Source organism: Natrix helvetica (genome assembly GCF_964273705.1).
Source record: "Natrix helvetica genome assembly, chromosome: 4".
NCBI classification, from domain to species: domain Eukaryota; kingdom Metazoa; phylum Chordata; class Lepidosauria; order Squamata; family Natricidae; genus Natrix; species Natrix helvetica.
In genome coordinates this window covers 64054873-64067504 of record NC_138550.1, presented here as the reverse complement: position 1 = coordinate 64067504, position 12632 = coordinate 64054873, and the positions used below count along the sequence as shown (strand labels likewise).

At 43.5% G+C, this 12632-nt stretch overlaps 1 protein-coding gene across 2 annotated transcripts in view; it reads right to left on the bottom strand.

Annotated features, from left to right (window-relative positions):
- The window catches only part of DMD (dystrophin), a 1188090-nt gene that overhangs the window by 898969 nt on the left and 276489 nt on the right, over positions 1 to 12632 (bottom strand). For both annotated transcript variants that reach the window (XM_081951523.1, XM_081951524.1), the window contains exon 8: positions 1322 to 1500. In XM_081951523.1, the coding sequence (XP_081807649.1) occupies positions 1322 to 1500 (179 nt within the window). The remainder of the gene's footprint in view (positions 1 to 1321; positions 1501 to 12632) is intronic.

Here is a 12632-nt window from a genome sequence, read left to right as displayed (position 1 = left end):
TCGCTCCAGCACACCTTGCCGATGTGCCCCTTTCGCTCGCAGCACTGGCAGGTTGCGCCATGGAAATGGCAAGCTGATCTGGCATGATCCCCTCCACAGCTAGCGCAAGGCGGGAGATGTGATTTGAATTTGCATGCCGGCTGGGCACGGCTACTGCACATGCAGCAGCTGTCATCTTCTTCACCTTCTGAGCTCTAGGGCTCTGCAGCCTCGCAATGTACATGTGTACTCTTCTGCGCATCTTGTGGAGCGCTTTGGTGCTGCAGAGTCTCAGTAGATTTGATGGCTAATTCGGACACCCTGGCTTTGTCCAAGGTGATCTGTAGAGTGAGGTTAGATTTAGCGAGTAACCTCCTCTGTAGGTTAATGTCCCGTATGCCGCAAATTATGCGGTCCAGAATCAGCTCGTCCAGGTCTCGCAATTCGCAGTACGCTGCGGTCTTGCGGAGCGCTGCAACGTACTTGTTAATCGACTCACCCTCTTTCTGGTTCCTGGTATTAAACTCATGTCAGTGAACGTGCTTGGACGGCTTGGGCGCATAGTGAGTCCTTAGCGTCTGCTAAAGCATGGACCAGGTGACTGATTGTAGCAGTGTCGGCTCAGAGAGGTCTTTCACCATCTCGAACACTTCCTGGCCATAGTACCCGAGGAACATGTTTTTCTTGCGGCCTTCAGAAAGGCCCATGAGGTCGTTTGCCTCAAGGAAACAGTCAAATCATAGCATGTACAAGTCCCAGTGTTTGGTGACTGGGTCATATAGAGTTGCTGGGGCGTGCATGGCCATTTTGTGTTCAGAGGGCATTTTGAGTTTGCTGCTCAAAAATGGCTCCTCCAAGCCATGCTGAACTCCGGGCTGGATGTACTTGCTGGATTGCTATGCTCTTTTCAGTTTGCCTAGTTACCTTCCAATCCCACCTTTGTCACCAGTGGTAAATTGTGTAATGGATAGGCACACACAGGCTTAACGGTAACAATAGCTCTTTATTAAGTACAACAAGTGAGAACAATCCAGCGAAGGTTGAGTCTGACAGCAGCCCTTTTATAGGGAGCTGTAAGACCCTTCGACCAATAGGATTAAACCTCTGTTCCCGCCGGAACAGAGGACCTTGGTGGAAACCACTGTAGTTAGAACAAGTATCTAACAATTGTTAAAATGACAGATTTTGATAACAACTACAGAGAAATTCAATAGCTTCATGGTTTCATAATTAGAGTTTCTTTACCTTCTAAAGAAACACAAGACAAGTACACAAATAACTCTGCAGGAATTTAATGTTCACTAGTCTAAAATAACAGGGAGAAAAAAAACATATGACTCACCTGTTGAGAAAACCGTTGTGGATGTAATTGGATTTGTTGTTCTCTAATGTGCTTTACTTCCTGTGGCAATGTTTCAACTTCATGGATGGCTTCTAGAGTAACCTTCTGGGGCAGGACTTGGAAAAGTGATGTCACATACATCAAGATGGATTTCTTGTCAGGATAAGTTGTTGCAACATCTGCACGTGCGCATTAAACATACAAAAATTTACACTGTTTATAAGACTTCATAGAAAGAGGCTCCTCAGTAATTCATTTTTCATTTAAGTTGACAGTAAACTAAAAACTTAATAGCTGTGAAGGATCATGCCAAGGCCCAGCTAAATATTTAATTAGTGGATGCTACATCCAAAGTGAAACCAAATACATAAATACATGGCTCATTTAAGTATTTGTGAGTTTTCTTGACTGCTATTTTAATGTCCTTTTTGTTGCTTTTAACTCTGGTTGTTGTTTTTTAATTGTTTTTATTCTGTTTCAACTGTGAGTTGCCCAGAGTCATAAACATGAAATGGATGGCTTACAAATTTACTAAATAAATAAGAAAGCAACAGTTAAGTAAAAAAGAAGAAAAAACTCTATTATAAATATATAATTCTTATATATTTTCTCATTCATAATTCTTATTCCTTCAGCATTTAAATACAAAAAATACCATATTTTTCAGAGTATAAGATGCACCTTTTTTCCTCAAAAAAAGAGGCAGAAAATCTGGGTGCGTCTTATACATCAAATGCAGCAATTTTTTGCCTCCCGAAGCCCCACCTCCTTCACCAAAATGGCTGTGCATACCCTTATGGAGGCTTTCAGAGAGTTCCTGGGGGCTGGGGAGGGCAGAAATGAGCAAAAAATGGGCCTTTCCCCCCCCCAGCCCCCAGCAGCACTGTATAAGCCTCCATAAGGCTATCCATGCAATATTTTTGACAAACAATGGGCCCGTTTTTGTGAAAAATGGGCCATTTTTTGCTCATGTTTGGCCCCCCACCCCCCAGGAGCACTCTGCAAGCCCCCCCCCCCAAGGCTATCCATGCCTTTGGGGGGGAAATGGGCCACTTTTGGGAGGTTTGCAGAGTGCAAAAACTTTTTTTGCCTTTTGGAAAGCTCTTTAACTGATTGATGAGAATTACATTGATCAAGTGCTGTGCCAGCAGAAACACCTACCTATCTACTGTATTTCTCTTTATCTCTCTCCCTCTAGCTACCTACCTACCTACACACATTCTCTCCCTACCTACCTACTGTATTTCTCTCTCTCTCTCTCTCTCTCTCTCTCTCTCTCTCTCTCTCTCTCTCTCTCTCTCTCTCTATCTATCTATCTATCTATCTATCTATCTATCTACCTACTGTATTTCTCTCTCTCTATTTCTCTCTATCCCTCTATCCCTTTATCTACCTACCTACCTACTTACCTACCTACCTACTTATTCTCTCTCTCTACCTACCTACTGTATTTTTTTCTTTCTCTCTATTTTTCTCTCTCTCTCCCTTTATCTACCTACCTACCTACCTACGCTCTCTCTCCCTACCTATCTACTGTATTTCTCTCTCTCTATCCCTCTACCTACCAACCTACCTACTCTCTCTCTCTCTCCCTACCTATCTACTGTATTTTTCTCTCTCTCTCTTTCTATTTCTCTCTCTCTATCCCTCTACCTATCTACATACTCTCTCTCTCTCTCTTTCTCTCTCTCTCTATCCCTGTATCTACTTACCTACCTAACTACTCTCTCTCCCCCTACCTACCTACTGTATTTATCTCTCTTTCTCTCCCTGTCTATTCCTCTATCTACCTACCTACTTTTTTAAAAAAATTGCCTCTTCAAAACCTTGGTGCGTCTTACAGTCCGGTGCGACTTTGAAAAATACGGTACTTATTCATAATAATAATCTATAGGTAGCAAAAAAATAATAATATTTTTTTGAAATATTGTACAGTGTATATAAATAACTGAAGAAATTATATCAGTCTAATTTAAATGTTAGCAGTTGGTATTAGAGATGAAAAAAAAGAAATGAACTGAATTTGGGTGTAACATATTAATAAGAATTGCATCCAAATTTATATATCCACTAAATCAGGGGTTTCATTGAGGGCTGCATCAGGATTGTGTTTGACCTCAGAGGGCCAGGGGTGTGGTGTGTGGTGTGGCCATAGTGGGTGTGGCCATGGTGAGCCTTTAACACAGGCTTAAAATGCTTTTTTCTCTTTGCATTCAAAACAGCAATTCCAGCCAAAGGGAGATTTACTTTTTGGCACAAATAGTCTCAATTCCACAATGTAGAGACACCTAGAGTCCCCAGCTGCTGTGAGGCTTGACTCTTTTGTATAGGGACAGAGCAGTGGTGGGTTTCAATTTATTTTACTACTGGTTCACCTGGGTGCACACGTACTCGCCTCCCACCGCCGCCACTACCAGTTCACCTGATCCAGGGGGAACCAACAGAAACCCACCTCTGGAACATAAATTAATTGACAATTTCTCCAGATGTCTCTAAAAACTATATGTCCAACAGTCTGTCAATCTTTGTTACTACCTCTGACACAGCCCTAGAGGAGGACTTAATATTAGTAATAATTTACAAAATTGATATAGCACTCAATTCTCAATTACCCTGGGTGGCCCCAACAATTAAAAAAATTACAATTAAATCAATCATAGGTAAAAGATTAAGATAAAAGATGACAAATTCAATGATATGAGGGGGCTCTCTCATCAAAGACCTGGGTGAAGACACAGATGTTTTTGGCTCTTCTGAACAAAGCCATCCAGATCTTGCAGGGTACCTAGTTCTAGTTGGCTGCTAAAGAGAAGGTGAAAAGGGCCAAAATGGGGCCATGGGGTGTCTCTGCCTCCTGCAGCACTCTGCCTCCTGTCCCTGGGCAGGCCTGGAAATATCAAAGGACCAGCCTGTGGTGCCTCTGCTGGCCAAAATAGGATGCAGGGGGGCGTGTGTGGTTCTCCATGGCCCATTTTTGGCCTCCACAGCCTCCTGCAGCACTCTGCCAGCCAAAAACCCATGGCCCTTCTGTGCTCCATTTTGGCTGACAGAGGCACCGAGGGCTGGTCCTTTGATATTTCCAGGCAGCACTGTGGGCCAGATGTAAGCACCCGGATCTGGCCAATGGGCTTGAGTTTGACATCCCTGCACTAAATGATTAAAGTTTTGTAAAAGGAAAAGGAAAAAGACATGATCTTATTTTCAAAATGTCACATCAAAAATGGAAAAATATTTGCAATCCCTTATAGGCTTTACAGTAATGGATAATACAGACAACTGCATTATCCATAGATAATCACATATTTTATTTTGTTCCTGCTGGGGTATTACTTTTAGAAATCTAGTTGAATATATATATTTTTATTTTAGTCAAATGCATTATTCATATCATTCTTTTAAAAAAATATCAAATTAAAAGAAGCCAACATTTGTACCTACTGATTTAGGTACATTAGTATGTGCTTGAAACTTATTTTCAAGTGATTTATTCCTCTCCCCATTTAAAAAAAAATAAAGCAAAGCAAAAAGAGAGGGTTCCCATGGGCTTTGGAGACACACCTCACAACCCGGCTTTGGTGATCTGAGATTCAACGTTTGAAGAACGTATGCATGGAATGTACTCCTGAGAGCAGACTGGAAATGCTTTTGCGAGTTGACACATTCATAATTCAGGCAGACACCAGCAATGTAGCCATAGGAGTAGTCCTCCTCCAGAAGACAAAGGAGGAACACTTTCAACCATGGGCCTATAGCTCCAGAAAACTCACTAGCCCTGAACAAAGGTGGGTGGTGTAGGAGAAGAAGGCCTTCGTGGTCCATTGGGACCTGGTGGCATTTTCTAGAAAGGATCCGAGTACCTTTTGAAGTATGGACTGATCATAAAAATCTGGAAGCCCTTAGGATCCCTTGGAAACTCTCTCCCAAACAAGTACTGGACACAGTACTTTAACCAGTTCGACTTCACACTAAACTAAATCCATGGAGGGAAGAATCTCCTAGCAGATGCCCTGACTAGAATGCCCCAGTACAAGAGCAACACCAAAAACAGGTGAACACAATCATTCCCATCCCTCAGAAGTCAGTGCTAGTTACCAAGAGGCAATAGTCTCAGAGACCATCAAACGAGCTGGGAGGACAGTTAACCCAGAAACTCAGAGCCAAGGTGCAAACTGACCCCTGGTTCAGGGACAACAAGCAACTCCTAACCTCCCAGGACAGATTGGCATGGAAAGGTTCCAAATTATCCCCGTACCCTCCAGGTCCAAGTTCCAAAGAAGCCACGATGCCAGGCAAGCCACTCACCTTGGATTTCTAAAGACATGGCATCTGGTACCAAGACAATTGGTAATGAAATGAAAAAGGACATTGAAAGGTATGTAAAGAGCTGTGCAATATGTGCAGTGATTTTAAAAGATGCCTGGAAAGTCCCTGGGACTGTTACAACAAGTAGCCAAGCCATCACGACTCTGGGAGGAAATAGCAATGTACTGCTATTTTTATTGTAGAACTCCCAAAAAGTGGGGAAAATACCGTAATTTGGACATTGATTGATCTTTTTTCCAAACAGGTTCACTTTACTGCCTTTTTGGCTTCCCTTCATCCCACAAACTGGCGAAGCTGTTCCTAAAACACCTTTACCGACTGCATAGCATCCCAAAGAGAATCATATCTGATTGAGAAGTCTAGTTCATGGCCAAATTCTGGAGGGAGTTCATAAAGATAATTGGATCTTCCCAGGGGCTTAGTTTGGCTTTTCATCTGAGTTCCAATGGGTCAGTAGAACAAGTTAACACAATGATTGAGCAGTACTTGAGGTTAATTACCAAATTTTTCAGACTATAAGATGCACATTAGCTTTAGAGGAGGAAAACAAGAAAAAAATCTGTTTGTTCACCATGGCACATTCACAGCTGCCACAGCCCATTCTCTGTGGCCTATTTGCCGCTGCAGCCCTTTCACTGCCACCCATTAGCTGTACATAGCAGCATGGGCTTTATGCCTTTTAAGGTGGCCACAGGGGTGGAGTTTGTCCCAATGCCTGAGTATCCTCAGTAAGCCTGACTGATGGGTAGACTCCTTACAGGATGCCTGGAGAAATGTAAAATGGGCGCTATCAAAAAGCACAGAGATACACAAGGAGCAGGCAGACAAAAAGTGATCCCCCCGCCCCGAGGCCATTTCACTTAGGGGAGAAAGTTTGCCTTTCTACCAAATACCTAAAACTGAAATTGCTCTATAAAAAGCTGGGTCCCAAATGTATAGGACCTTTTCCCAACATAAAGATCATTAACCCAGTCACAATGAAACTGAAACGCCTATTAGGGAAAGTACATATGGTCTTCCACAACAGTTTGTTAAAGCCGATTATAGGTTCGGAGCTAAGGCCAATAGGTCGGTTAGCCCCAGGTCCCATTGTAGTGCAAGGAGAAATCCATTACAAATATAAAGAATCCTAGACTCTAAGTTGTATAAAGGGAGGCTACAGTACTTAGTACAGTGGAAGGGTTATCCCCTTTCTGAAGCCACTTAGGTGATGAGTCAGAACATAAGAGCAGATAGGTTGATCAGAAAATTCCACGAGAAAAATCCACAAAAGCCAAAAGGACAACCGGGGGATGGCAGGGGTGGTTAGTGAAAATTTAACCTGTCTGTACTTGGTATTTTCCAGAAACCTCACTCACTAGGGGGAGAACCGACAGTCAACTTTGAACCAAACCTGGTAGCAGCCATTTTTATGTTCCTCAGTTGCCACACAGAGGAGAGAAAGGGGAAGGAGGTTGGAATGCCTTACTAGACACAACAGAGAGCTTTCTTGTGAGAACCAAGGTCATCTCTACTGGCAACGGATAAGACGAGGGAAGGAGTACTTGGAGAGCCTGCCAATTAACCCAATTGGCCAATGTGACCTGTGACATGGGGTATTTCCCATTTTAATTATACTGAAACTGCAGGAAAGATTTAGAGTTGGTTTTTCTTTGAAGCTGTGCTGATATGATGTACTCAATAAAGAAGAGTTTTGAGGAGGATCCTAGTCTCAGAGTTCTGATTTTCTTGGGTTCATTAACCTGAGAACAATATTGAGAGATTATAAGCAAATAGGCAGTAAAGTTAAGGAGCTAGGAGCATGTGAGGGGCTGCCACAGAAAGGAGGGGGTCAAGCTATTTTCCAAAGCACCCGAAGGCCAGACAAGGAATAATGGATGGAAACTGAACAAGGAGAGATTCAACCTGGAAATAAGGAGAAATTTTCTGACAGTGAGAGCAATCAACCAATGGGAGCTTCTTGAATGAGAAGTGAAAATTCTTCAAAGAAAAAACAGAAAGTCCAGTTTCCTCTTAAAAAACCACCCTTGGGACAAATCTTGGTATAGAAAACACTCAGAAAACATTCACTTTTGTCAATTTTGTTGTGCTACAGCCAGATTATACAGCTGTCGAAATTCATGTTTTTCTCATTAATATACATTTAGTATCTCATAATGACAAAGTGAAAATAGAATTTTAAAAATATCTTTAAATTTATTAAAAAGGAAAAAACCTGAAAGATCACATTGGTGTAAGTATCCAGACTCTTGCAATACTTGACATTTAGCTCAAGTGCCTTTCATTTCTCTTTATCATTGCTGACATGTTTCTACACCTTGGTTGTAGAACCTGTGGTATATTAAATTGATTGGGCATGATTTGGAAAGGCACACACATCTGCCTAGAAGACCTCACAGCTGACAATGCATACTGTAGCAGAGCAAAAGCCTTGAGGTCAGAGGAACTGCCTGAAAAGCTCAGAGCCAGGATTATTGAAAGGTACAGATCTGGGGAAGGCTACAATAAAATTTCTGCTGCCCTGAAGTTTCCTAAGAAGACAGTGGCCTCCACAATTCTCAAATAGAAGAAGTTTGGCACAACGAGGACTCTTCCAAGAGCTGGTTGCCAAGTGAAGCTGAGCAATTGGGGGAGAAGGTTCTTAGCAAGAGAGATGACCAAGAACCTGATGGTCACTCTGACTGAACAGCAGAAATGCTGTGTAGAGATGGGACAGAGTTCTAGAACGACAACCATCACTGCAGCCCTCCACCGATCTGTACTTTATGATAGAGTTGCTAGATGGAAGTCTCTCTAAATGAAAGCCCACTTAAAGCTTGCAAAAAAGCACTTGAAGGACTCTCAGACTGTGAGAAACAAGATTCTCTGGTCTGATAAAACCAACATTGAACAATTTCACCTCAATTCAAAACATTATGTCTGGAGTAAACTGGGCAAAGCTCATCATCTACCCAATATCATCCCAGCAGAGAAGCATGATGGTGGCAGTATTATGCTGTGAGGGTGCTTTTCAGCAACAGGGATTGGGAGACTGGTCAGAGTTGAGTGAAAAATGAATGGAACAAAGTACAGGAATAGTCTCAATTGACCTAGTTACTTGCGGGATCGCATCCTACCACATACTTCCCTGCGACCAATTCGCTCTCACAGGGAGGGACTCCTCCTGTAACCGTCCACTAAGCAATGCCAACGGGCGGCATCTAGGGGTAGAGCCTTCTCTGTGATGGGCCCAACCCTCTGGAATGACCTCCCCCCCGATATCAGAACCACCACCGACTTCCGCTCCTTCCGACAAAAACTGAAGACTCACCTGTTCCGTTTAGCCGGCTTGGCCCATTCATAGTCCTATTTCACCTCCTGGCAGATATTTTTAATTGGGTATTTTTAAGGGGTTATTTTTAAACATTGTTTTTAACTACTTTACTTGGGTACAGTCTTTTATAGCCTCCTCTTTTAGGCACTTAGTATTTAACTATGTTTGTATTTTTATGTATTTATGTGTTTTAATCTGACTGTACACCGCCCCGAGTCCCTTTTGGGAGAGGAGGCGGTATAAAAGTCCAAAATAAAGTAAAGTAAAGTAAAACCTGTTCCACAGCACTCAGGACCTTAGACTGGGCTGAAAGTTCACTTCCATGACAATTATCCTAAGCAAGCAGCCAAGACAACACAGGAGTGGCTTAGGAACAACTCTGTGAATGTCCTAGAGTGGCCCAGCCAGAGCCCAACTTGAACTCTGTTAACCATATCTGGGTGGACCTGAAAATGGCTGTCCACTAACGGTCTTCATCCAACCTGATTGTGCTTGAAATGATTTGCTAGAAAGAATGGCAGAAAATCCTCCAATCCAGAACCTTGTTGTGTCATATCAAAAAAAGACTTGAGGCTGTAATTGCTGTCAAAGGTGCTTCGATAAAGTACTGAGTAAAGGGTCTGAATATTTATGTCAAATATGATATTTCAGTTTTTCCTTTTTAATAAATTTACAGAAATTTCTAAAATTCAGTAAAATTCAGAGTGAAGATTAATGAGAAAAAAATGAATTCCAACAACTATAGAATCAGGCTGCAGAATAACAGAATTGACAAAAGTGAAGGAGGTCTTTTGTGCAAAAGGAATCAGCCAGGATTGCTTTCGCACAAAACTGGAAAAAAATCAATACACCCACAGATGAAACAATAATTAGAAAAATACTCGAATGTGTAGAGATGGACAAAATGACAATAGAACTAAAAGAAAGAGAAGAATCAGATTTCTATAAAATATGGAATAAAATTTATAAGTATGTAGAAAACAGAAACCAAAACAGAAAATAGAGAATGTAAATATATGGTGATATAAATAATCAATATTATTATAAGTGTTAGCACTACTGTTGTTATATTATAGGACAGTGTGTCAGGCCTGTAGTTATGTTCCTTTTAGGATCTTTGGCCTGCCACACTTTCTTATAATTTCCTATGCTGTTTCATCAATGTAGTAGTTGGGAGGGGGGAATAGAAAGGAGTAGAATTGTGGAATGTGTTGTTGTCATTCTTTTTTAGAAGCCAAGGTCATCTTTTGTCTCCGCACCTCGACACCTGACCGGAAGCAGCTGGGTGGAGATGCCAGCGTGGAAGAAGAAGATTGGACCATGTGATGGATTTATGGGTGTGGGGATAAGATCATGAACCTTCAACTGGGTGGAACCCCAGGAAGTTCTTCAGATTTGGGATTTTCACAGATGTGCCAACATGTCTGTCTTATTAAATTGGAACTTTAAGGATAGCTCTGCCTTGGACTCTGATTTAATTCTGCATGATATTTGGAACACTGACATTATCCCAATTCTCCTTTTAAAATAAATCACCAGCACCCCGGAGACGGGGGCTGGTGAGGGGGTGCTGAATTCCCAATTCTGACCGGGTCAGCATGAAATATCAGTGAAGAAAATGTGCTGGACAAGACACTTCTCTGCAAAGCTTCAAAGTGCAAAGGAATTTCTGTTTGAAGCTTCTTTGCGAAGCCTCGCCTCGGAGGCGAAGGAGTTTCTGTTTGAAGATTTATTGCATCTGGAGGAATGCAGTGGGGGAAAGATTCTGCACACTGGAAGCAACAAGATGTTTGGAATCTCAGACCAACTTCTTCAGCCAAATGTGAGTCAATCTCCCCCCCCCCCCACTAATAAATGCTGCAATGGACTGGAGGACTGGAGTGGAGATAATTACTCCTTCCAAACAGCAATAAATGAAATGACTCATTACCCTGCAACTGAGTTGAAGACAGATTCCCTATCAAAATGGGAAATTCAACCCAGACAGCAAGAAGGGATTTGGCCAGCATCTTTCACTTGCCAGCCACCGCGAATTGGGCTGCAGCTTGTGAATGAAGCACCACCAAATTGGGCTTTCTTCCCAGGGCATGGATGGAAAAGATTCCAGTGGGCAAATCTGTGGCCATCAGCATGGGAAAATCCTCCAAGCCAGCAGAGGGCACCTACTTGGCCCATAACTCATCCAAGCCAGCAGAAGGGTCCTTGGCACATAACCCCCCCCCCTAGCCAGCCGTCATTGGTTGAACTGCAACCTGTGAATCAGGCAACCCCGTGATGGGTCTTAACCCCAGGTCATGGATGGGAGGGATGCCAGTGGGCACCTGCCCTCCCTCAGCAGATGGCACCATGGCAGATAACTGGGCAGTGGCCAACTGAGGGATTGACCTCCCCACCGGTTCCAGTCTCCCCTGCAATGCCCCAACAGGTTCTTACCCCACCTTCCTACCGAGGAATTGTCTCAACAATGGAAGAAGGGATTACCAAGGGAAAGGCTGCATGGAAGATGGCGGAACCATGTGCACCTGCAATGCCCCAACAGGTTCTAACCCCACCTTCCTACAGAGAAGCAATCTCCACAGTGGAAGAAGGGATTACCAAAGGGAGGGCTGCAGGATGGATGGCAGGATCATGTGCACCTGCAATGTCCCAACAGGTTCTTACCCCACCTTCCTACAGAGAAAGGTTCTCAACAATGGAAGAAGGGTTTACCAATGGGGAAGCTGCAGGATGGATAGCAGAACAATGTGAAGAGGCGTTTCCTAAGTTTAGAGATGTAACTAGGTTCCTTTCCTTGTGGGGCCCAATAAAATGCCACCATTGCTGTCAACTTGGCCACAGAGCATCAGAGTGCCTGGCTCCAGCCCCAATGCCACAAACGTGCACACCAACTGCCACAGCGGTAAAGAGAAGGCCCCAGATGACACCAGAAAAGAATCATCTGGGCCAACAACCTCTGGAAGAGGATCCCCAACCTAAGGTGATGAAAAGTCCTACGAAGGGGGAGGCCTCGGAGGAGGAAAAGGGCAAACAACCTCTGGAAGAGGATCCCCAACCGAAGGTGACGAAAAGTCCCACCAAGAGGGAGTCCTCGGAGGAGGAAAGGGGCCAGCCAGGGAGGATTGAATCCAAGGGCCCAGAACCTGCAGCACCTGCAGCAGAGACAAAACCCCCAGGGGTCCAACAAGTACCAAAAAACTTGTTGGGGGATGCTTTGTCGAGAAAACCGCCGTATGAAAGTAATGGAAGCCAGGGGAAGCTGATGACAGCTATGAAATTGGCACTCCCAACAGACCAGTGGGTCAACAATAACCAGGATATCCTAACGATGGAAAATGAATTAGCCTGGAAGGGGTCCAAACTGTATGTCCCTGCGGGGTTGAGGCTGGAAGTTCTACAGCAAAGCCATGAGGCAGAACTAGGAGGCCACTTTGGATTCCTAAGAACGCTCCACCTCGCCAGGCATCAATTTTGGTGGCCAAAGATGGAATTGGAGGTAGAAGATTACGTAAAAAGCTGTGCTACTTGCACAACAATGAAACCACTGCCGGAGAAGTCCCCTGGACTACTACAACGAGTGGCCAGCCCTAACTGACCATGGGAAGAGCTCGCAATGGATTTCATCGTGGAACTCCCAGACAGCAGTGGGAATAGAGTAATCTGGACAGTTATTGACTT